At 48.7% G+C, this 24,656-nt stretch overlaps 1 protein-coding gene across 1 annotated transcript; it reads left to right on the top strand.

Moving 5' to 3' along the window:
• Window positions 1-1,090: 1,090 nt before the first annotated feature.
• LOC308147778 (BCL-6 corepressor-like) lies at window positions 1,091-21,914 on the top strand. The gene is made up of 12 exons (XM_080520111.1): window positions 1,091-1,135; window positions 3,850-7,050; window positions 7,400-7,646; window positions 8,565-8,948; window positions 9,087-9,296; window positions 13,345-13,712; window positions 17,409-17,519; window positions 17,767-17,933; window positions 18,575-18,720; window positions 19,682-19,759; window positions 20,236-20,419; window positions 20,540-21,914. The coding sequence occupies exons 2-12, from the start codon at window positions 3,874-3,876 to the stop codon at window positions 21,774-21,776; spliced, it is 6,309 nt and encodes a 2,102-aa protein (XP_080376237.1). The 5' UTR covers window positions 1,091-1,135; window positions 3,850-3,873; the 3' UTR covers window positions 21,777-21,914.
• The last annotated feature ends 2,742 nt before the right edge of the window (window positions 21,915-24,656 follow it).

The following is a 24,656-nucleotide window of genomic DNA, read 5'->3' as shown; positions in this document are numbered from 1 at the left end:
AATATCTCGGATGCAGAAATTAGCATCCAGGCGAGAATTTGTCCACAAAAAATAAATGTTTTGTGAAACAAAAAAGCTGAACAATAAAATCAAAAATGATGTTCTGTCGACAGAATAAAAACAATCCCATTCTGAATAAAGTAGGACAGTTTTAATGCGTCACGGTGGATCAATATTGACATTTCTCATTGTAACATGATTTCATAAGCACAACTTTATTTTCAAATCTATTTATTTTTTGGGTTTTCTATAAATTTGATGAAGATCTATGATTTATTTAAAGATGCAAAAAAAAAAATCTAATTGAATTCACCACGTTCGCCGAGCCGCAATGTTTTTGCTTTTATTAATTTCCGCGAGCGCGTCTCGGTGGTTTTAATCTGAAAGGTCTTGCGGGAAACGTGGTGGCTAATTTAATTTAACGTGATGGCGGCTCAGGGAGGACGTCAAAGAGGAGGAGGAGGAGGAGGAGGAGCAGCCGCAGACGGACGGAGGAGCGACGGGACCGAAAAGAAAGAAAAAGAAAGGTGAAATCACCCGCGAGCCGCGCGCGCCCCTCAGGACTACCTGCGCTCGCGGAGGGACGTTTCGTGGAATTTTTTTTTTTTTTTTTTTTTTTTTTTTTCTTTCCGGGGAGGAGGAGGAGGAGGAGGAGGGGGGCGGGGGGACTGAGCCGCTGCCGGGACACACACAGACACACAGACACGCACACACCGGGAGTTCAGCCCGGTTCCGGACGGCGCGTGCGTGCCGTGCACAGGTGTGTGTGCGTGTGCGCGCGGCACCCGCTTGGCTTAAATTAAAGCACTATTCTCCCCCCTGCGGGCACGTGCACGGAGCCGCACGTTTCTTTGTTTTTTTTTTCTAATTTCAGGAGTTTAAATTTTTTTTTTTTTTTAATTTTCATTCGAGAAGGAGACGCGCTCGCGCGCGGAAGTGCGTGCGACAACGTGCACGTGCGCGCCCACACCGTCTCCCGGTGCAGAACGGCACGCGGCGGATCGATGAGGATGATCGGAGGCTCGTGATCTGCGCGTTTCCTCCACTTGTGGATTTAATGGGAATAGCGGCGGAGGGGCGCGAGCCGCGGCGGATTTAAAGGTCACGGCGGCGGCGGCGGCGGCGCGAGGACACGGTGAGTTTCTGCTTTTACTCCGCAAAGTTCAAACTGGTGTTTTTATGAGACTTTGAAGGTTTTTTTTCTTTTTTTTTTTTTTTTCTCGCTCCTCCGTGGATCCTTGTGATTCTCCTGAAAAACAGACCGTCACTCTCAGAACATCAGATCAGTCTCTTCTTTAAGACGTTTATTGCAAATTTTCTTCATTTTGACGCATGGATACGTGAAATTGATGTTGTTTGCCGACACAGGTGAGTTGAGTTTGTTGACGGTGAAGAGTCTAAACATTTGAGCTTTATTTACTAACTTTTCTGGTTTGTTATCAAACAGAGACAATTGTTTTCCTGAAGCACTGCGGTCCGTGTGTTCCAGGAGATAAACCTTAAGATAAATGTTTAGATCGTGATCACGACACAAAATGACATTCAAAGAATGTAAATTCTTTTTTCTTTCTCCTCACGAATGTGGCGCGTCAGACCGACATGTTCTCTATCAGCCACATCTCTGGACACGCAGAGAAATTAACTGGTATTTCGTCTTTTACAAAACTTTCCAGTCGGTGTCAGTCGGGAATCGAACCGGGGTCTCCCTGACACACGCTTCCTCTTTTTCCCCCGACATTGCTGATGTCATCATTGCCGCCACCACTAGGGGGCGACACAAACCTGACCTTTGCGTGTCTTATTTTGTGCTTTGGATTTATGGGGCCGGTAAAACTCTTGCGTATGTGCTGCCATATTTTGCAAAATGAGTTCCGCGTCAGTTTATTTCCGACTGGAGGAGTCGGAAACTCTTCTCGGTATTTAGAAAGTTTGAACGGTGGCTGGATGTTGAAGCAGATCACGACGCTTCGATCGGAACTTTTATGGGTTTCGAATCTGTTAAAGTTGCTCACTTTAAAAAAAAAAAAAAAAAAAAAAAAAAAAAATTTATCTTGTGATTTGGCATCGTGATTGCAGCCCCTCTTTTGACTGTTCACTTATTTTGCCGTGTTGATTATACTGAGCATATTCACCAGTTTTTCCAATAAACAGCTGGAAAATATCCAGAGAGAAGCCGCCAGCCCGATCAGAGCCCTATTTTTTTTGGGGGGGGGGCGAATGTGTTTGGCGTCCCCTGAGGAGGGACTGGGCGACACGTGCTGGTTTTTCTGTCTTTGTGAGGACCGCCTGCCGTAACCCGAACCTGATTGTGCGTCCCCACTAACACACAAAACCCAGAACGCACACAGCTGTCCTTCAGCAGTCTGGAGATAAGAAGCGTTATTGAAATCCCAGCTCGCTAACAGCCATCAATTACTGTGTGTGTGTGTGTGTGTGTGTGTGTGTGTGTGTGTGTGTGTGTGTGTGTGTGTATGTGTGTGTGTGTGTGTGTGTGTGTGTGTGTGTGTGTGTGTGTGTGTGTGTGTGTGTGTGTGTGTGCGCGCGCTGATACGTTTTCTCTCTCGGCTGGATTATGAGTTCCTCGGGAAACGAGGCGACGTGCCTTATCAGTCCCCCGGCTGTGCGATAAAGCGCACACACACCACACACACACACACACACACACACACACACACACACACACACACACAGTGCTTGTGTGTGTGCGGTTTGGAATGAGCGCAGCTGTAATGTAAACGGCGCGCCAGAGTCGGTTGACTTTCCGAGGATTTTTAGCATGAAAGCGTCTCTGCCGCATCACGAGCACCGAATAAAACTGACTTCCTTTAAAAAAAAATTACGTATAAACCCTAAAATGAGGCAAACGTACGACTGCACACAGAAGCTTGTTGTCTTTCCTGAAATTGAAAACGTTAAAAAAAAAAAAAGAAGGAAAAAATAGGCAGACCGTGGAGAGGTTTAATTTCTGTGAGCTTCCTTTCAATATCACCCGGTTCAGAATGCGTGAGAACGTTTCCAATGACTTCCTTGAAAATCTTAACATTTCAAAGCCTCAATCTGAAAGGAGAATCGGCTAAGGAACCGTGTGTTAAAATGGATTAAAAGAACTCTTTTAGTGCTAAAATAAAATGCAATTTCTTTTTCCATTGACACACACCGAATTCCCTGGACTTCCTTTCAGCGACGCTAACAATGACTTCACTGTAAAACACAAATACGATGAGCCACACCGTTTCAATACCTCAGTTCAAATCTGAGCCATTTAAAAACGTCAAACTTGAAAAGAGAAGCCAAAAAAACCCCGTTAACCTTGATTAACTGTACAAAAAAACAATATGAAGAACGTGTCTCACTGAGCTGTTGTCTTTTCTCAGCTGAGGTTGTTTGACGTCTACGTTGCGACGAATGCGTGGCGAGTCGTCTTTGTCTCCGCCGACCTGTGGATCGTTTCCTGACGCTGATAGCCAATCAGGGAGGTCGTCGACACAATGCAACAGGAAATCCAATCGGGCTGCTTTCACCTCTCCGTTCGCCCACCTGTCGCTCTCTCGCTCTCTCCATTAGCCCTCTTTTCTCACCTTTTTGAGTTAACGACTGTCCCGTGTCGACCAAGAAGTTTCAAAGAATACATTTTAAAAACGAATGAAGAGAGCCTTTATGGTTTCTCTAACAGGAAAATGAGTTGCATAAAACAATGCAGTGACGTCATTTTTGTCTTCTGAATTCCATTTTCACACCAAAATAAAAAAAAAGCTCATTGGTTTATATTGAAACAGTTTGCAGGATGCTTTATTTTGAAGAGGTGACTCGTGTTGTGTGAATCCCTAACTTGGGCTCTCTTTGTCCCAGGTGGACACTGGCACCCCCTTCAGGATGAATCCCTTAGCTGCTCTCAGCATTGATCGCACTGCTCTGATGGGGGAAAACTTGCGCCCCCACGGGGCAGTTTTCTACCCGGCCATTCACCCTCTGTCTGCGGAAAAGCCCCAGGATCCTGTTGCCTCACTCCCGCTGGGCTACGAGCTGTTGTACAAACCGGATATTTCACTGCTGGAGGGGCAAAAAGCTGCTAATGGTTACATCGGACTTTATAAGAACCCACACCCAAAGTCTCTGCTGATCCCGGCTACAGGAAGTGACGCTGGCCTGGGGTTGGACCGTCGAGTGTTGCACGGCGACAAGCAAGCAGAGTTGAGCCTGAACGGTGCCGGGAGCTTCCTAAGGTTACCCTGGATCAGCTCTTACAATGATGCTACCATGTACCCCTTCTTGGACATGGCGTACAAAGCCTCCTTTATGTCACAACCTTCACACTTCCTCCACCAGCAGCTGGCATATCAGTCTTTGTGTGCTGCTGGAACCGGAGGCAGCGCACCTGGGGAGGACAGACTTTTCTACCTGCCTCCTTTCGCACAGGCTCACGTTCCCTCCCAGCTGGGACCGCCAATCAGGATGTCTCCGGCGACTTCAGCCACTGTTCTCTCACCGCTGCCACACAGCCAGGACAAGATCATGCAGGGTCTCAGTCCTCAGGTGCACCAAGAACCATCTGCCTTCAGCACCAGCCCTCAAATTCACCAAGATCCCTCAAGTCAAGCTGGCCACCGTACCGAGCGACCACATGGTAGCAATTTAGCAAAGTCCAGCCAGACCACCTTGACCAAGAATACACTGAACCGAAACAGCAGTGGTGGTACCACTGTCTTAGACTCACCTCCTGTTTCCCGTCAACCATGCTCAGTTCCCTCAGTCCAACCGCTCAACAACACCACCGCAGACCTCCAGACGTCCATTTACACAAGCACCTCCTTGTCCTCATTGCATCACGCCTTCTCCGTGAGCTCTGGGCGCTGCTCTCCAAAACACTCCAGCAGCAACAAAACCAAAGACACCAACTCCTGTGCATCACCGAATACCGTGAAGATGCTTTTGGACCGAGCTGTACCTCAAAAAATGGCCAAAAATCCTGGAGAGAAACCTTTGGATTTGTCTGCCAAAGAGTTGGAAGCAAATGGATTCCCAGCCAAACTGGACGCCCTAGCCAAGTTGGGGTATCTGCAACCATCTCGTTATGGACTCTTCACCAATCAGGACCAGCTCCTCAAAGAGGGGTTGCCTCCACCTGTAAGTATATCAGAAAAGACTCTAGACCGTCCTGAAATTATCAGCACTGCATCCTCCACATGGGCTGTGCCTAGTTCTTTGCAATCTCTGAAAAATAAGAATGTAGACAACGCTCATCGACAACAACCTCCACGCTCACCTGTTGCCACAACGGTTGAGTCGGTAAATGCATCCAGTTCTACCTCAAGTGGACGACTTTCTGTAGTGGCACCTTCTTCAAAGTCCAAAGTTGTTTGGTCTCAAGCCCCCTCTGTAGACCCTGAGAAAATCCCAGCAACCAGCAAAGCAATGACTCCTGCAACATCTGAGTCTCAAGAGGTCCAATCGTACCTGCAACAACAGCAACGCTCAGAAAACAGAAGCACCTCTGCTCAAATGTACGGAGATTCCTACCTCCCACCTGGTTTAGGTTACACAAGCCGCTACATCCCATATTCAGTCGCTGAGAATATTTCTCTTCAGCAAATGCCGATTCAAGGCAAAGGACCTATGTACCCCCATCAAATGTTACTTGGTGGTGGCGGCTTCTACGCCACTCACATTGCACCAAAACATGGCCTCTCTTATGGAGTACATCCTTATCAGACTTCCCAGGAGATGGTCCCAGCTGTCCTTCCAATTTACAACAAAGACGATCTTGAGAACAGGTCCAATAACCAGGATAAGCTCTTCAATGTCGACTCATACAGGAACCAGGAGCCTCTAAGCTCCCACGCAAGTACTGAGAGAGACAAGTCCTCAAACCAAACCCCAAAGGTTTCTGGGAAAAACCACACTGCTATCAAAGAAGACGTTGTTTGCATTGATCTCATCCATGATGAGCTGGATGAAGATGTTCCTCCCAAGTGTGACTCCTCTGGGCAAGCTAATGTACGATGCCACACCCAAGACAAAGAGCCTCTGAAAGGCATCCCTCTGGGCCGAGGTACCGAACAGTGGCCTGGCCCATCACGCAGCTCCGCCTCACCAACTTCAGCTACTCAGGAGGTCGCAGAAGTAGAGCCTCTTAGTCCATTTCTAGATGTCCCAGATGAGTTGACGATGCAGTGTGCCCGAACACGTCCACAGCAGTTTTCGAGAAAAAATAAACCTGGAGGTGCTCCGAACCTCGTGACACATGGTGTCACTGGTGGAAGTACTGTAATTCATGAAACCAACCCAGAGGTTTCTGGCAAAAATAATGTGAAACCTCCACACAATCCACCTGATGATGGCCACTCAATGATTCCTGCTGGTGGAGAAGGTTCATCAAGAGGTTCCAATAACCCTACCGCTGTGGGGTCAATGACTGCACCCGCTAACAAAAAGGCACCGAACTGTGGTGACTTCAGTCCGCAAGTCCCAACAACATTCAATTTCAACCCCGGGTTCGAGAGCACCAGAACCCCCCCCACTGGCTATGGAGAAGCCAACAGTCAAAGCTTCAGCGGGAGGAATCAGGTGGGATCATGTTGCAGGAATCTCATCTTGAAGACTCCAACTTGTGAACCGAGGCTCTTCAGCGGGACCCCAACCTTCAGGAGTGTCAACTCCCAGTGTGCAAATAGAGACAACTGCAATCTCCAAACGACCTGTACAAACCGCAGTCTGACGGTCCAAATGTCTGGAATCCATTTTTCTGAATGCCCCACCTGTCCGCTCCCTGCACCCACCGATGGATGTTTCAGAAGGACTCCAGAGTTGCTGGCCGGCAAAGACTCATCTTCCCTCTGTGGAGATCACATGCAGGAGGACTCCAGCATCCAACACAGCCCCGACCTCCTGGATGACGAGGACGACGGTACCTCTTGCGGCCGGGGCCGCCGGTGCGGCCTCGCCAAACGCATCGAAAACTCGTCCGGTTACGTGGGCGATCGGATCAAATGTGTGACGACGGAGCTTTACGCCGACTCCAGCCAGCTGAGCCGCGAGCAGAAAGCACTGCAGGTGAGCCGTTGACTGTTTCTAATATCGCTAATACTGCTAATATTACTAACGAGAACACAAGTACTGTAACTTTTACCTCGATTATTCGAAGTGCTACCATTTTTATTATTGATCCTGCTGCACGTTACTGCATTCTTGATTGTGCTGCTTCTTGTACTGCAAGTGGTACTGCAAATCCTTCCCACTGAGTACTGCAGCTTCTATCGAGAATACTTGCACCGGTCGTCTCGAACATTGGTGTGTGGTTGATAACGACCTATTGAGCCCACCAGGAGGTGGAGGTGGGCCCTGCTGTCTCATATGAATGGGCTGATCAGAATAATGAGCAGCGCCTTTCTTCCTCTCTCAGCGTGCGATGCTGCGCTTCTCCGAGCTCGAGCTCAAGGAGAAAGAGGGAGTAAGAGGAGGAGAGGAGGAGGAGAAGGAGGAGGAGGAGGAGGAGGAGCTGGCAGGCGGCCAGCGGGGAGACGGAGAGAGGCGGGGGGAGGAGGGAGAGGAGGAGGGGTGGGAGCGGAGCCAGCGAGGAGGAGGAGGAGGAGGAGGAGGAGGAGGAGGAGGAAGGACTCCCACTGCAGCCGCCGCCGAGGCTCCGAGAGGTAAGAGGATTTCCGGAGCGTTCTGCAGGATGACGTGCGCAAGCACACACACACACACACACACACACACACACACACACACACACACACACACACACACACACACACACACACACACACACACACACACACACACACACAGAGCGCACACACATACACACACAGAGCACACAGGAAAAAAGAGAGACAAAGCGAGAGGCTCTGTGTGAGATCAGTCGAGAGAAGTGTGTGTGTGTGTGTGTGTGTGTGTGTGTGTGTGTGTGTGTGTGTGTGTGTGTGTGTGTGTGTGTGTGTGTGTGTGTGTGTGTGTGTGTGTGTGTGTGTGTGTGTGTGTGTGTGTGTGTGTGTGTGTGTGTGTGTGTGTGTGTGTGTGTGTGTGTGTGTGTGTGTGAACTCTGGCTGCACCCATCACACCGCTGCCCTCATTTTCTCGAGGAAGCGGCGTGCGCGTCAGACGCCATCAGGAGAGGAACCCAGAAGGAAAAAAAAAAAAAAGCAGAACCAGAAAAGACGACAAAGGAGCAAAATAAATAAAATTCAGAGGAAGTAAAAAAAAAAAAAAGTGAAAAAAACCCAAAGAGAAATGAAAATTAGCGTTGATAAATGTATTGAAAAAACTCACTTTCACGAACTTCTTCTGCTCGATTCGATACTCTGATAAACGTGACGTTTCCCCGAATTGAAACTTGAATACGCCACTGAAATAGACGTGAAGACCTGCAGACGATGACTCTGCTGAACTTGACACTGTCGTGGGCGACCTGCCCTGGCGAGCTGAAAAATCTGATCAACATGCGGCTCTGCTAAACCTGAATCTGTTGGGTTAGATATGAAACCTCATTAAACACCACCTTCCACATCTGCACAGCTTTAGAATCTTTCAGGACGTTTGAGGATTTTCTTTAAACTCCCTTGCAGGTTCAGTTCCGGCCGTATCTCATGGCCACCTGCTCGTCCTCAAAGAGAGAAATTCAGAAGGGGAAGATCCCGAGGAGCAACGCCACAAACAAGAGCAACAGCAGCAACCAGACCATCAACAAAAACCGCAGCAGCAACAACTGGAGCATCTCCAGCAGCAGCAGAGGTTCCTGCCGGCGCCCAGAGGCCTGTTTCAGCCGTCCTCATTGGGATTCACAGGCTCAAACCCCGGGGCGGCGGCGGCGATAAACCGGCGAAGCCTCTTCAGCCTGGAACCGTTTCATCAGAGCAGCATCGTCAGCGGGCGGCTGAAGCGAGGGAGGGAGGAGGAGAAGGAGGAGGAGAAGGACGAGGCTGCGAACTCAAACAGGAAGTCGGCCAATGGTGAGAATGTTCCCAGTTCAAGGCGACACAAGGCGCTCCTCAGGACGCCGCCACGGGTCCTCTTCGTTTCTCACTCAACCAGTCAGATCAGACGTGCCACTTTTCTGATTTAAAAAAAAAAATGTTTTTCAATTTCAGACTGTACTCCGGACGACGTGAAGAAGCTAAAAGTTTGCATCGAGCTAAACGGACTGCGACTCAACAAGCCCCGCCTCCCCGGGGAGATCGGCCAATGGCTGCCCTCCGACCGGAGGCTCTCCGCGGACGCCTCCTCTGTCGGCGCGAAACCGGAGGTCAATGGCGGCTGGGGCGACGCTGCGACCCCGAGGACAGACGGCGGCCCGAGAGGTAGGAATATAACGGCGTGCTGACGTCACTTTAAGGGCGGCCGAGCGCGACGCGGCGTCGGCGGTCGGACGTCCGCCGGCGGCTTCGTATGCGCTTCCCGTAGATTCCTGCGAGTGATGCCGTTGTTTTTCCTTGACGATGTGGAACTTCTGATGAAATCTGGCTCGGAGTCATTGTCAACAGACTTATGTGAAACCATGTGTTTGTTGTCCCGGCGGACACAGCTGGAGAAGCTTTTATTTTGGAGGCACGGCGGCTGATGAAATTTCTCTCGCTGTCATCAGTCGCCCACCTCCTCTCCTGCCCCTTCCTTCCTTCCTTCCTCCTCCTTCCCTTCCTCTTTCTGTCGCCTCTCCTTTTTCCTGTGCGTGATCTCCGGAGCCGGCGGATTGAATCCCGGCGGCGCGGCGCGCTTGTGTGCGTGCGTTTGAACCCGCCGCGGCCTCGTGGCGCGCTAATAGCTGCCTAACGTCTCCCAGATGGAGCTGTCACACAGGCAGTAATGCAGCGGGAATGTGTTCGCAGCCGCCTCCTCCGTCTCCGTTTGCCTCCACATGTTCCCTTCAGGTCGCCTCAACAGTCAAATTCACTTTAACTCAAACTGAATGAGTCCAATTAAACGTGCCGCCACACGAGACGTGTTCGAGCTCCACGTCCTGCTTTCATTTCCAAAGTATTCGCTCGGTAATCAGTCGCAGAGCTTCAACCCTCCGCCAGCGTCTCCCTTTTCTCACACGTCAATGTTTTTTCTTTGAGCTGTTTTTTTTTTTTTTGTCACTAATGTCACGTCGACTGAACGCGACATTTTTCCCTGACTGAGCTTCTCGCCGGCGCCGTTTCGTGGAGAGAAAAGAAAAATTCTCCACAATAAAAACAAACCTGTCAGTCACCCCCCAAAAATTGTTTCATTCTGCCAGAAAGAAGCAGTGTGAATGAAAAAAACCAAAAAAAAAACCATCAGTTGCAGTACTTTGAACCACCACTAGGGACTTCTTGAAATCAGACTCATTGTTTACGTTAAACTGGTCTCAAGGGAATAAAGTTTAGAATCACGAAATGGTTTACAAAGCTGAAAAACATGCTGACCTTTGTGAATCAAGCCAAAGCTTTTTAAGCTTGTGGAATAAAACGTGTATTTGGGTAAAATAATTTCCTGCTGTAATGCAAGTTTAAGAAAAAATCGTAACGAGATGCATCGGTTTGTGTAAAATGTGTTCAAAAATACTAAATTCTAAAATGAGGATGTAATGTTTTTTGATAAATCATGTTTGATGCAATACCGTGTGTGGCCACCGCAAAAAAAAACATAAATTGTAATTAAATTAAAAATGTTACAAGAAATTGTTTTTAAATATGCTAGTTCTTAAAAATTTAATAAAAAAAAATGCAGATATTTATTTTATTGGCACTTTAATTCTGTGATTTAACTCAGTTAAGAGCTGCTTTCGCTTTTTCTTGATTTGCAAATTATCTTATTTACATTACGTTTTTAAAGATATATAAAAACGTTTATAAATGTAATTAGTTGCAGTACCATATATGTCCACTAGGTTTTGCTTGGATATAGCGAAGAGACATCAAAGGCTAAGTTTAAAAAAATGTGTTAGTTCAATATTTCTTTTCTACGATAAATCGATGAGACGAAGATGAAGTATCGTGATCGACGGTTGTGGGGGGCGGAGCCTGTCATTTCCGATCAGGATGATGTCACACCGAGAATAAACAATGATGATCAAGTTGGAAACGGGGAGCGATTTTACTGTCACGCGCACACACACACCAAGCTGTGTGTGTGTGTGTGTGTGTGTGTGTGTGTGTGTGTGTGTGTGCGTGTGCGTGTGCGTGTTAGTGTGCACGTGTGAAGCCACTTAACAGGAATTTATCATTTATGGGAAGCACACACACACACACACACACACACTCACACACACTCACACACACACCTTCATTATGTGGCGTGTGTTAATCCCGTTCACGAAGAATTGTGTGTGTGTGTGTGTGTGTGTGTGCAGGCGTGTGTGTGTGCCCTAATAAATAATTCAGCAGATGGAAGCGGCGTGACTCCCCGCCGGCTCTCAGAAACAACCTCTGGCTCCGTGTGTGTGCTGCGTTTACACGCCTCTCCGGTTTCAGCTGTGTGTGTGTGTGTGTGTGTGTATGTGTGTGTGTGTGTGTGTGTGTGTGTGTGTGTGTGTGTGTGTGTGTGTGTGTGTCTGCTTCCTGCAGGCGTGTGCGATGGAAAACATTGCACACGCTCCCTCCCTCTCTCTCTCTCTCTCTCCCTCTCTCCCTCTCTCCCTCTCTCCCTCTCTCTCTCTCTCTTTTCCCCCCTCCCCCACTCTGCTTCCTCGCTCGCTCGTCGGCTCGTTCGAGCTGGAGGCTTCGTGTTTCTTTGTTCCTCTCGGCTGAAGGACAGACGGCGGCGGCGGCGGCGGTTGGCGGCTCATTTCTCGCTCGACGGCTCAGAAAGATGAGGAGAAAAGTTTAAGATCATTAAAATGTTTTTGTAACCCCTAAAAAGGTGAAACGAAATCCCTCCTTCTCCCGGAACCCACGCTGCAGGTCAAACCTTCACACGTGAAGTCACACCTGGTGTGACGTTCACTTTCTCACGGTCTTCATTAATTCAGAAAATCGGTTCGAGCTCAAACACATAATGCTAAAATTAAAATCTAAATGAAAAGAGGACATTTCAAAGCATTTGTTTTCACGATTAGAAAGTCAAAAACTGTTTTGTTCGGTGTTTACACTTTGTGGCTTCGATGTCTTCCCCTGCAATATCATCAGTGGCCACTAGGCAGGGTTATGAGTCACAAACGCTGAGAACTGTGAGAAAACTTTTTTTTAACTGATAAAAAGGTGGCGTCACAGGAAACAACGTCAAAAGTGAACATGCCGTATTTTATAGTTGTATAGTCTTCCCAACTTTCAAAAGAAACTCTGGAAAGGAACATGGGCGTCCATGCTTGGGGTTCTGCCGAGACACGGTGCCTTACAGCAGCCGGGGCTGAGGACACCGTCCCCCGCAAGCTGGATGACTCATCACTACGTCACTTCCATTTACACGAAGTGACGTAGAGGTAGTGGCACAATCCAAATTTGAGTGGTTCGCCGCAAACCGGCTCCTCATTCTTATTAGGGTTCTGTTGTCTGACTTAGTCGCTCATCCTTTGATATCTACTTCCTGAAGTGTTGTTGGACTGAGGATGTTGTGGTTGTCCTCAGCCTTCCTCTTTCCACCTCCTTCATAGAAACCCTCCTTCCATGGCGAGGAGCTCACTTGTTTTGACGTCCATGGTTCCTCCTATGTCCTCGTCACGGTTTCCATTAGCTTGCGATATCCCAAGGTACTTGTACCTACCCTGGAAATCCACTCCGTCAACCACACTTGTCTAACCTGAATGACCTCCCTCTGTCAGCACCGTACGTCCTGGTGGTTCAGATCAGCGATTTCTTGCTCATTCTTGGCAAACAGTTTGGTGTCGTCCATGTAGAGCACGTGGCCGATTGTTGCCCCACTTAGGAATCGGTGTCCACTGCCAGTCTGGGATCAGACCGAAGGGGTTGTGGCTGATGCAGAACAGCCTGATCAGTGCATCCCCTTGGTATCTGCCTTGATGGTAACTTGTGCAATCGGCTCTGAGTTGGCTGGGGTTTGCCTCCCGAGGTACTTTCTTGTTCGGGTATTGGGACATATACCTGTTGACGTCTGCCAATATGATGCTTCCATGTTGTACAGAGACAGGTTAATGGTTGATAGTAGGATGGGGTGGTGCTGCTCTGGTGGTCCTTCATGATGAGGACTGCAAGCTGGTTCATTTGAGACTCTAGTGTCTCTTTCATGGAGCTTCTCCAGCCAGTATGTCTGGATCGTATCGGAGCCTGGTGCCGTCCAGCTTGTGTTCAACCCTTAAACTGGCTTGTGATTTTAGGAAATGTCACCAAGGGTACCGTGATGGTGTCCATTGAAACGGTGACTATGAGTTGATGTCTTTGTGGAAGACGAATTTCTCCAGTTTTTCTGACTCGTCCTTCGATCTTCTTTCAGTTTTTCACACAGCCCCGGAATCCTCCCCCGACCATCGTCCTCGCCTCCCCAGTGGCTCCGCCCCCCGGCCATCGCCATTGGCTTCGCTGGCCTCGCTGGCCTCGTCCCGCCTCCAGGACAAACATCAGAGGCTGAGGGAGAGTCGTCGAGCCGCCACCTTCCTGCCCTCCCTGCCCTCCCTGCCTTCTCTTCCTCCCTCCTACTCTTCTTCATCCACCTTTCCCCAACGTTGCCACGACGACAATCCCGACAGACCGAAGGGAAAACGCCCCTGTAAATTGAAGCACACGGCCGGCTCCGAGGATGCCAATGACGAGGGGGCGTCCAGAGGAGCCAGTGACGAGGAGGAGGAGCAGAGGGCGAAGGAGGTGAGTTAGTCAGTCTGAGTTAAAGAAACCTCGTCCAAATTAATCAAGACAAGTCCAAGTTAATCGCTCTGAGTCTGAGTTAAACAGGACAAATGTAAAGTCAAAAAGTTGAATGAACCAGTAAGTTGACTGATTTCCAGTTAACTTGATCCAGAGAAAGAACGATGAACTGAACCCGTCTCAGTTTCCTGGTCCTGAGATTCAAAAACCCTTGGCATCCAATTATCAGTTCGAATCCAAGTCCAAGTCCTCGTCCCAGTCCCAGTCCCAGTACAAGTCCCGATCCCAGTATCAGTCCTCTGGTTCCGATTTTGACAAACCTTCTGAGTAGATGTCAAAGTCTGAGTCTGAGTCTCCTGGTTCTGATATTCTAGGGCTATCTGAGTCCCAGTCCTGGTCTAGATTCTGGTCCAGATACCCACAAACCCTCCGAGTCCGAGACCGCCTCTGAGCCCCAGCGCTGCAGCTCGCTGTGTTTCCCTCCGTCTGTTAATCGCTGCAATTATCGTCCTGATTGGAGCTCGCCGGGAGAACTCAGCAGGGACGTGTGTGTGTGTGTGTGTGTGTGTGTGTGTGTGTGTGTGTGTGTGTGTGTGTGTGTGTGTGTGTGTGTGTGTGTGTGTGTGTGTGTGTGTGTGTGTGTGTGTGTGTGTGTGTGTGTGTGTGTGTGTGTGTGTGTAATTCAATTCGGTGCAGATTAAAATGAAGGAGCGAGCGAGGGACGGAGTGATTGAAGGTTATGGAGGAAGAATAATATTCTCCGCATGTACTGCACTCTATGCGTGTGTGTGTGTGTGCGTGCGTTTGTGTGTGTGCGTCAGTGGGTTTGTGCATGTGTGTGTGCGTCACTGGGTTTGTGTGTGTGCGGCAGAGGATTGTGCCGTTTTGACAGCTGCTGCACCGGAGATTTCCTCAGGGCAGCGAGAACACACACACACACACACACACACATACACGCACACACGCATACACGCACACACAACCACACACACTCTCCTCGTTCGACCCTCCTCCTCCTTGTTTGCTGCGCTGAAAAACAGAGACACACACACAGACACACACACAAGCGCACACACACACACACACACACACACACACATACACACAAGCGCACACACACACACACACCTCCGGGGCAAAGCTCGCCTCCTGTTTGCCGATGCGTGGCAGCGAGCGGCTTCGTTTGACAGACACACACACACACACACACACACACACACACACACACACACACACACACACACACACACACACACACACACACACACACACACACACACACAAACGCATTAACACGCACACGCTGTCTGGCTGCTAAGCGGCGGAGACGGTTGCCGTGGCGTCAGCAGCTTCCTGCTCGTGTACCTGCTGCTGAGGACCAAACTCAGTTTAATTTACATCTCATTCAAAAACAGGAAATAACGTTAATTTCATGAGAATAAAAAAAAAACGGAAACATTTTCAGGTGAAAACACAGAAAGGAAATGTCTTTGCTTTAAATAAAGTACATTTTAATCATCGTGGTGAAACATGCATCATTTTTATTTATTTACAAGGAATTGCAAAATGTGACTGGCGTTGTGAATATTCTAGTTTCACCAGACCAACACTCGTTAACCGCCAGACCATAATAATTGACCAGATGCAGGACTAGTGAGGTCAGTTAAACAGGTGAAGAACCGCTGAACAACAGTCTGAACAGACCGGACCTGAGGGTTCCTCATTACCGCGGCTGCGTGTGTGGTTTTTATTACTAAAGCAACCAACAGCGCCCACTAGTGGCCCGACATGAAAACTCCATAGTTTTCAGCATTTCTGTCGTTTCCGTGTGAACTGACATCGGTTTCAGAACGCTGCCCGTGTAAACGCGCAACTTTTCATTTCAAAGATAAATAGGACCTTATTATCGCCTTTAAAACCAGTTCAGTGTGAAGTCTGCAACTGGTTTCATATCAAATCTGAAACATGTTTACTAACTCGACTGAAACCGGTTTAATTTTAGGTCTGGAACATGTTTGTTATAACGTCGGAAATTGTTTTTATGTCAACTTTGAAACCTCTTGAAAACCAATCATGAATCCAGTTTAATGTCACTCCTAAAGTCAGTATATGAACTCAAAAACCAGTTTAATATGAAGTGAGAAAAAAGTTCAACATCAAGTCTGAAATCTGTTTGATGCGAAGAATGTAACTGGTTTGATATCATGTCATATGAAACTGGTTTAATGGCCAGTCTTAAGCTGGTTTAATGGCCATTCTGAAACTGGTTTAATAGCCAGTCTGAAACTGGTGTAATAACGAGTCTGAAACTGGTTTAATGGCCAGTCTTAAACTGGTTTAATAGCCAGTCTGAAACTGGTGTAATAACGAGTCTGAAACTGGTTTACTGGCCAGTCTTAAGCTGGTTTAATGGCCATTCTGAAACTGGTTTAATAGCCAGTCTGAAACTGGTGTAATAACGAGTCTGAAACTGGTTTAATGGCCAGTCTTAAACTGGTTTAATGGCCAGTCTTAAACTGGTTTAATGGCCAGTCTTAAACTGGTTTCATGGCCAGTTTGAAACTGGTTCAATGGCCAGTCTGAAACTGGTTTCATAGCCAGTCTTAAAGTGGTTTAATGGCCAGTCTGAAACTGGTTTCATAGCCAGTCTTAAAGTGGTTTCATAGCCAGTCTGAAACTGGTTTCATAGCCAGTCTGAAACTGGTTTCATAGCCAGTCTTAAAGTGGTTTAATGGCCAGTCTTAAACTGGTTTAATGGCCAGTCTTAAACTGGTTTAATGGCCAGTCTTAAACTGGTTTAATGAAACCTCAGCTCACTTTGAATTCTCTAACCAGTCTTAATGTCAAGTCTGACATTAGTCTTGAACTGGTTTAATAACCAGTCTGAAACTGGTTTGAAGCCAGAAACCAGTTTTATCCTGTCTGAGGTCCAAAATTACTTCAAATTTTCCAAACGGCAATTTTTAAATTGTGTGTAAATTCAGTTTGAAATAAAATCACGCACGCACGCACGCACGCACGCACGCACGCACGCACGCACGCACGCACGCTCTTGCTGGCGGCGCCACATGACGACAGGCCGGCGGAAACGTGAAGACGAGGCAGAAAATCCTGATTTGTTCCTGCTTTTTACTTCAAGACGAAGCGTCACCCCCCTCCCCTTCATCTTCCTCCTCCTCTGTCTCCTCCTGAGCTTTCTGTCATCAGCCTCGGGCCACGCATGCACGCACACACACACACGCACACACACACACACACGCACACAGGAAACGCACAAAAACAGAGTCGTGGGAGCAGAGGTGGTGACAGCGCTATTTTCAACCGAGCCTGGAAAAGTAGGGCTCACTGTGTGTGTGTGTGTGTGTGTGTGTGTGTGTGTGTGTGTGTGTGTGTGTGTGTGTGTGTGTGTGTGTGTGTGTGTGTGTGTGTGTGTGTGTGTGTGTGTGTGTGTGTGTGTGTGTGTGTGTGTGTGTGTGTGTGTGTGTGTGTGTGTGTGTGTGTGTGTGTGTGTGTGTGTGTGTTAGAAAAACAGCACGTGACAGTGATGGATGCCGGAGGAGCGCCGGCGTCTGTTTTTGTGTGTCTTTAATTGCTTTGTGGGTAATAAAACGGATCCTTGAGCGCACGCTAATCACTTTAAACCTTTTTTTTTTCCTACACACACACATATATATACACACACACACACACAAACAGGTTTCACCGCCTCCCTCTCCGCGACCGGTCCCTCCTGAGGTTCGTCGCCTCATTGTGAACAAAAATGCTGGAGAGACTCTGCTGCAGCGCGCCGCCCGCCTGGGATACGAGGTAACAAATCACAAACGCACCCAGGTGCGCAGATGCTGTGGGCGGAGTTGCAGTGTGTGGTGGGCGGAGTCAGATCGATACAGGTGGTTTGACTTTGACGGTCTGAACAGATCACGCCGCTGTTAGTGGTCCTGCTTCACTCCTCTGTGTTTCTAAGCTGAAAACTTAAAAACGAAATAAAAACCGCGACCTCGGTTTTCGAATAGGCGTCAGACTAATGACGTCAAACTGTCCTCTGTGTGTCCAGGAGGTGGTGCTGTATTGCTTGGAGCGTCGGATCTGTGACGTTAACCACAGGGACAACGCAGGCTACTGTGCGCTGCATGAAGCATGCGCACGTGGCTGGCTCGGAATTGTGCGCCACCTGGTGGAGAACGGAGCCAACGTCAACTGCAGCTCTCAGGACGGAACGAGGTACCGTCACAACTTTTACGTTCTCGTAACTCTGGAGCACGCTGCCCACATGCTGGGTCCCATTTTTCTTCTGGCTTCTTTGAGAAACAGGTTTATATGTAGCTTATCTGAATATTCGGTTGTTGTCCTGGTACAACAGTGGGACACCGGCTGGTCACCTGATTGTTATTTCAGTTGCTGTGCGATACCACCGATGTTCTTTACGAAACCAAAGCCATTCTCATTGATCCTGATCCTTTGAACCGAAGCTTGAGTGTGTTAAAATTCCACTGACATGCCGGGATGTCAAAATCTCAAGAATCCAGACTCAAGATTCAATTAAACAGTTGGGTTACGTAGACTTTTTTTTCGTCAGTAGATGACTGAATCGTCTGCAAATGTGCATTTTCTCAATGAGATTCACTGGTATAAAACAGGCTTTTGTCACGTTTTTCAGTCTTATTCTCTGTAACGTCGCCTCATGTGCTTTCCCTCCTTAACATGTTCATAGACGATACATTTTCTCTCAAACTAAGTTGGACTATCACAGTCTGTTCTGGGTCCCGTTGTATTTTATATCCATTGAATATAGCCATGTCATCAGCATAGTGGTGAACCTTCGCGGTGAACAGTTTGATTCCCACCTTCTCTTTTCTCCTCAGGCCGCTTCACGACGCCGTGCAAAACGACCACCTGGAGGTGGTTCGCCTCCTGCTGGCCTGCGGCGCCGACCCCACCCTGACCCACTACTCTGGACGAGGACCGATCAACATGACGCACAGCGCGGCCATGGAGACGTTTCTGGACGGTGAGACAAGAGACAGCCAGCGTGAAGACGCCACAAGTGTCTTTTCTCTGAACGGTCAACTTGTGAACTCTTGAGTCCTAAATACTTCACCAGTAATCTCGTCAAACTGAAGCTAACTCCAAACATGTTGCGACTAAAATGGTGAAAAGGGTTCTTGAGCACTTCACGAGACAAAGTTTTTGTTGGTTACTGGGTCCATCAGAGCCAGTCGGGTCGACTCGACTCCTGTCAGCCAATCACAAGTCAAAAGAAAGACTGACGCACTTTTTCTCCCCAAAGAAGAAACTCAAGTGAAAAAGCAAAAAAAAAAAAAAAAAAAAGGATTAAACAGATTTGGTGAAACAGTGCCGTAAACAAGACGGAAACAGACGAGCGGAGAACGCCTGTGTGTGTGTGTGTGTGTGTGTGTGTGTGTGTGTGTGTGTGTGTGTGTGTGTGTGTGTGTGTGTGTGTGTGTGTGTGTGTGTGTGTGTGTGTGTGTGTGTGTGTGTGTGTGTGTGTGTGTGTGTGTGTGTGTGTGTGTGTGTGTGTGTGTGTGTGTGTGTGTGTGTGTGTACGCACGCACTCGCCAGCCTGTCTGATTACCATTCCCTGCCTGTATTTGTTCTCTCTCTTTCTTCGCGCTTTCTCTCTCCAGAGGGGTTTAATGAGGCTTGGCTGCTGAATCCCAGAACAGCTTACTGCCACACACACACACACACACACACACACACACACACACACACACACACACACATTTCTGCCAGCATCCGTCTCCTCAGCGCCGTGGCGACGAGCCGGCCCCGTCTGAACACAAACACTCATCTTCTTCCCGTCCTTTCACTGTGTGTGTGCGTGTGTGCGTGTGTGTGTGTGTGTGTGTTCCGCTCTATTGTTTTCATCTCGCCGCCCTCGTCTTCTCTGATTGGCCGCTTCTTTGATCAGAACCGTGCTCTAACCGCGCCGCTCTCCCTCCCTGCAGAATACCTCTCTGACCTCCAGGGAAGGTCGGAGGGCGATCCGGGAATCTACTGGGAGTTTTACGGCAGCTCAGTGTGCGGTTAGTACACACACACACACACACACACACACACACACACACACACACACACACACACACACACACACACACACACACACACACACACACACACACACACAAGTTAGGATTTGTCGTCATGGGTGGAAAAGCAGTGCGGCTGGGAGCAATAAATAATTTAGGATGAAAGAAAGTACCGCTGCACGACTGGCGACAAACCGCAGATAAAAAAGACTTGTGGGTTTTTTTTTTTTTTTTTTTTAAGTTTACACGATAATCTGAAAACAGCCTGCTAAATATTCTAAAGACTAAAGATTCCAGAGTCAGAACTAAGTTTCAGGACCAAAGATCCAAAACACTTCTTCAGCACTAAAGATTCAAGACTGAAGGTTCAGGACTTGATAGTCTGCATTTAAAACCCTGGCCTAAAGACTTGAGACTCAAGACTAAACATTTGGGTTGAAAGAGTTTTTGATTGTTTGTGTTTCATTGTGCAGAGCCGTCCAGTGAAGGAGGAGCATACAACGTTCTGGCTGATCCACCAGGACCGGAAGAGGAGGACGAGGGTGAAGAGGACAATGAAGACGTGGAGCAGCGAGCCCGGAGGGAGGTGTTCGAGTTCGAGCTGTCGGACCGACCACTGCTGCCCTGCTACAACATCCAAGTGTCCCTGTCACAGGGGTGAGTCTCCCATGTCCTCGGTGGACCAAGGACTCATCAGGAAGACTTGAGGAGACGTTACAGAACATTCTTAGACCATTTTTATGGGGTGTAACGTATTTTTTTCCCCGTCTCCCGCAGACGGAGGAACTGGCTCCTGCTCTCTGACGTCCTGGGTCGCCTGCGGATGACATCGCGCTCATTTCGCCGTCTCTTCCCGCAGCTGAATGTGCAGTCGCTGCCGGAGGATGAGTTTTACCGGCAGGCAGCGCTGTCACAGCTTCTGACCAGCCCCGACGAAACAGAGCTGGCCTCCTTCAGGCCGGATGTCCACGACCCCCTGGAGCTGGTCGAGGCCACACCCGAACTTGCTGGAATGCTTGGCTCCTCTGTAGAGTTTGTGGACATTCGCCACAAAACGCTGGACTCCTCGCCACCACCTTCACCGCCGCCACCTCAATCACAATGTGTGCCACCGCTGCCACCGCCATGCCTCGCTTCTGCCGTGGTCGACAGTGTGACCACACAGTCTGGACTCGCTCCCGACGCGAGCACAGAAGCTAAAGTGAGCGCGAGCGTGTGGGAACCTCAGAGAGCCGAGAGTAACGGCTCCAAACCGCACGTGGTGACCAATGCCAGCATGTGGGAGCCAAATCGAGTGTGTGGGAAAAACCCCGGCACCACCGAATCCTCCCATCTGGACTGCTCCAAAGACCGAAAGCAACAGCAGGAAGTGTCTGTTGTCTCTTCGATCAAAACTGCACAAGCAGTGGAGGTAAAAATGTGGGAGCCACAGCGGGCGCAGGAGAAAAGCCCTGGCTCTGATGAGTCTGCTCCACCAGACGCCGCCACAGACTGCGAACAGCGACAGGAAGTGTCAGTCAAAGTCTCAGAGGAGGCGGAGAACACGTGGGAGCCACAGCGACTGCGGATTCGCGGTGCCACCGCAATGGATCGACCTCAGAGTAAGAATGCCGGGAGCCATGGCAACGGCACGCAGTCCAACAGGGCGACCGAGGCTCACGTGTGGATAAACCTCGGGAGTAAAATGGACAGTGGGTCGCAGTCGACTTCAGGTGGCGCCGACGTTTCTGAGCCACAGGGACTGCGGAGTAAGAATGCCGGACTACCCGCTCCCGCCAAACCGGACGCTCCAACATCTGCGGGAATCAAGAGGGCGAGCGGCGAAGGCGGCAGCACGTGTGGGAACCACACCGTGAAGAGCCTGAAGCTGGACGACGCCTGGCAGAGGAACTTGGGAAACGTGCGGGTCCACATCCGCGACCTTGGCATCAGAGTGAGCGCCATCCAGCGAGATGTGAAAACGGAGGCGGGGAAAGTGACTGTGAAGGGTGGGCGCGTCAAGACGCGTTCATGAGACATTTCCATGGAAACATGTAAATAGTTGTTTTTATTTATGGTTCGTGGTCTGTGTAAATATGACTCTGTTGCCGTGGTGATGTCAGTGGGAGGTCTTTGTTACCTTTGTGTGTGGTTTTGTAATTGGCATCATATTGGTTTTCCTCTTCATCCAATAAAAATGAAGATCGATGAAAATAGGAACTCTGTGTTCTGTCTGTTAGCGTAGTGGGGCCTCATTCAGTTCATCACAAGTCATTATTTGAAGCCCTCTCCAATGGACATGTCCATGGTACAAATCCTCATTTTAAACTTAAACTTAGACCACTTCACAATAAGACAATACATCACATTACTGTCAAGTTCTCATTTTAAACCTCCGTACAACTCTATTTGGAGTCAAATTTTAACTTTTGCCTACGTAGCGTGAGACACCGGGGAGCTCCATGGTATTGTGGGCCCCTGCAACAGAAACTGGCTCTTGGGATGTGGAACGTCTCCTCACTTGGGACAAATAACCCACAGCTAATGTAGGAGGGTGAGAGGTACCAACTACATACTATCCTTGATCATGGATCCTCTCTTCCCGACTGGGATGTTTCACAGGGTGACGGGTGCCGGGCGGATGTGGGGAACTTAAGAATCGCAGATAAGAAAACTGACTGCTGTTTGAGTTTATACACCAAACAGCCATTGTCTTACTGCGTGACTTTAATACTCACATTGGCAATGACTGGGTGACTGGGAAGGGGTGATTTGGATGCACAACCTGCCCGATCTGATCCACAGCGGTGAATTTTTTCTGGACTTCCATGCTTGTCATGGATTGTCCTCAAACAAGGATATTATCCTGAGTTGAAAAGGAACAGTTTGATGATCTCCAGAACCTGGGGGACATGCCTCTCTTACAGGAGGTGTACTTGTCCATTTCCCTTGTGGGGGCTACCAGGGTAGTCAAAAACCTCCTTGGTGGCAAGGCCCCAGGAGTGGACAAGATGCATCCGGAGATGTTGAAGGCCCTGGTAATTTTGGGACTGTCCTGGTTGACATGCCTTTACCTTATCGAATGGACCTCAGGTACGGTACCTTTGGACTCGCAGACTGGGGTGGCCGGGGAGTGTGTGCAAATAATTGGGATATCACACTTCTAAGCCTTCCTGAGAAAGTCCATGTGGAGGTACTGATCAGGAGTTTCCAACATATAGTTGAACCTCCGATACAGGAGGAATACGTGGATTTCATTTTGGCCATGGAACAACAGACCTGTTCCTCATCGTCTCACAGATTATCAAGGAGGCATGGAAGTTCACCATTCCAGTTAATGTGTTTTGTCGACTTGAAAAAGGCCGACAACTGAATCCTCCAAATGTACTTGTGTGAGGCGTTGAGATAGTACAGAACATCGAAACTCCTGCCATGGGCTGCAGGGTATTTGCACTTCCAGTCTGAGAACTGCAACTTTATACTCTGCATTATGTTGGGCTTGTTCACGGTGGGCACTTGACTCCACCAAGGTTGTACGTTTTCACCCCTTCTGTTCATGATCCTCATGGACAAGGCGTCGAGGTGCAGCCGAGGTCATGAGGACATCATGTGAGGGGTCAGAGGGTGACGTCTCTGCTTTTTGCAAACAATGATGTCCTTCTGGCATCATCACATGAGGACCTCCAGTGTTCACTGGAACAATTTGATGCCGAGTGCAAAGCAGTTGGGATACATGGTTCTCTCACATTAATACATCGCATGCCCTCTCGTGGTAAGTGGGGGCAGGGAGGCACCATTCCAAGCTGGAGGAGTTGAAGTGCTTGAGGGTCTCATTCAAGAGTGAAGGGAAGAGGGATTGTGAGATTGGCCACAAAAAGTAATGCAGTCAATGTACCGGACTTGTGGTGAAGAGGAAGTTGAGTTGTACGTAAAGCAAAGCTCTCGGTTTACCGGTTGGTCTACATCGCAACCCTCACCCATGGTCATGAACATTGAATCATGACCGTACGCATGAGATTGTGGATACAAGTGGCTGAAATCGAGCTGCAACTCCTCCACGTTGACAGGAATCAGTTGAGGTGGTCTGGACAGCTGATCGGGACGCCTCCCGGTCTTCTGCCTTTAAAGGTCTTCCCAGGCACGTCCAATTGAAGGAGCCCTTGAGGTCAGCCGAGGACTTGCTGGAGAGACAATGTCTCTGGTTTGGTTTAAGAGAGACTTGGGGTTCCCTGAGAACAGCTGGAGGACGTTTTGGAGCACAGAGGTGTCGGAGCTCTCGGGACCACTACCGTGACCGTGAGGGGAAAGAAGATGGATGCATTCAACTGCTTTCGTCTCAATTTGAAACAACCATCAGGTATGTTTGTCGATCATTTCTGCCTTATTTTAGACACAATGTTGGAACTAGGTTAGACTTAAAATTTCCAGGTAGTCTATAAGGACCTGCCTTCACTTTCAAAAGTAGATTTTTTTTCTGAATCAAGCTTTTTTTTTACTTAAAGATGAAAAAAACCCAAGTCATTCACCGGATGTTTTCTGTCTGTCTCTCCCTCCGTGTCTCTCTCTCTCTGTTTCTCTGTCTCTTCCTCGCTTGGCCTCGTCTTCCCCTTCGATCGCCCACGCCCTTTCATCAGAGAGAGAGCGAGGGAGAGGGAGAGAGAGAGAGATGACTCATTCACACATTATTCACTATCCGCGCACACACGCGTCAGTCCTCCCGTTCTTACGAGGACCTTGGATTTCCACAATCAAAGACCACAGTTTTCAAATGTCAATAAAATAAGAGCCAATTGCTTGTTATTTCCTGCGCGATGACGCACAGTGGAGAAAATTTTAAATGTGCTCGTCTTGAACCAATAATTTTGTCACTTCCTGTGATTTTCAAACAAAAACCACAGCGGTACGTTCAATTCTG

This window comes from Blennius ocellaris, assembly GCF_963422515.1.
Source record: "Blennius ocellaris genome assembly, chromosome: 24".
NCBI lineage: Eukaryota > Metazoa > Chordata > Actinopteri > Blenniiformes > Blenniidae > Blennius > Blennius ocellaris.
Note: the sequence above shows the minus strand (reverse complement) of the source record. Positions and strands in the feature narration are given on the sequence as shown.

Bases quoted from the DNA above. Each gene is read 5' to 3' on its own strand.
- LOC308147778 (XM_080520111.1), top strand. From the start codon at position 3,874: ATGAATCCCTTAGCTGCTCTCAGCATTGATCGCACTGCTCTGATGGGG. The intron at 13,713-17,408 runs GTGAGTTAGTCA...ACACACAAACAG, and splicing joins AGGAGCAGAGGGCGAAGGAG to GTTTCACCGCCTCCCTCTCC. The intron at 20,420-20,539 runs GTGAGTCTCCCA...CGTCTCCCGCAG, and splicing joins CAAGTGTCCCTGTCACAGGG to ACGGAGGAACTGGCTCCTGC.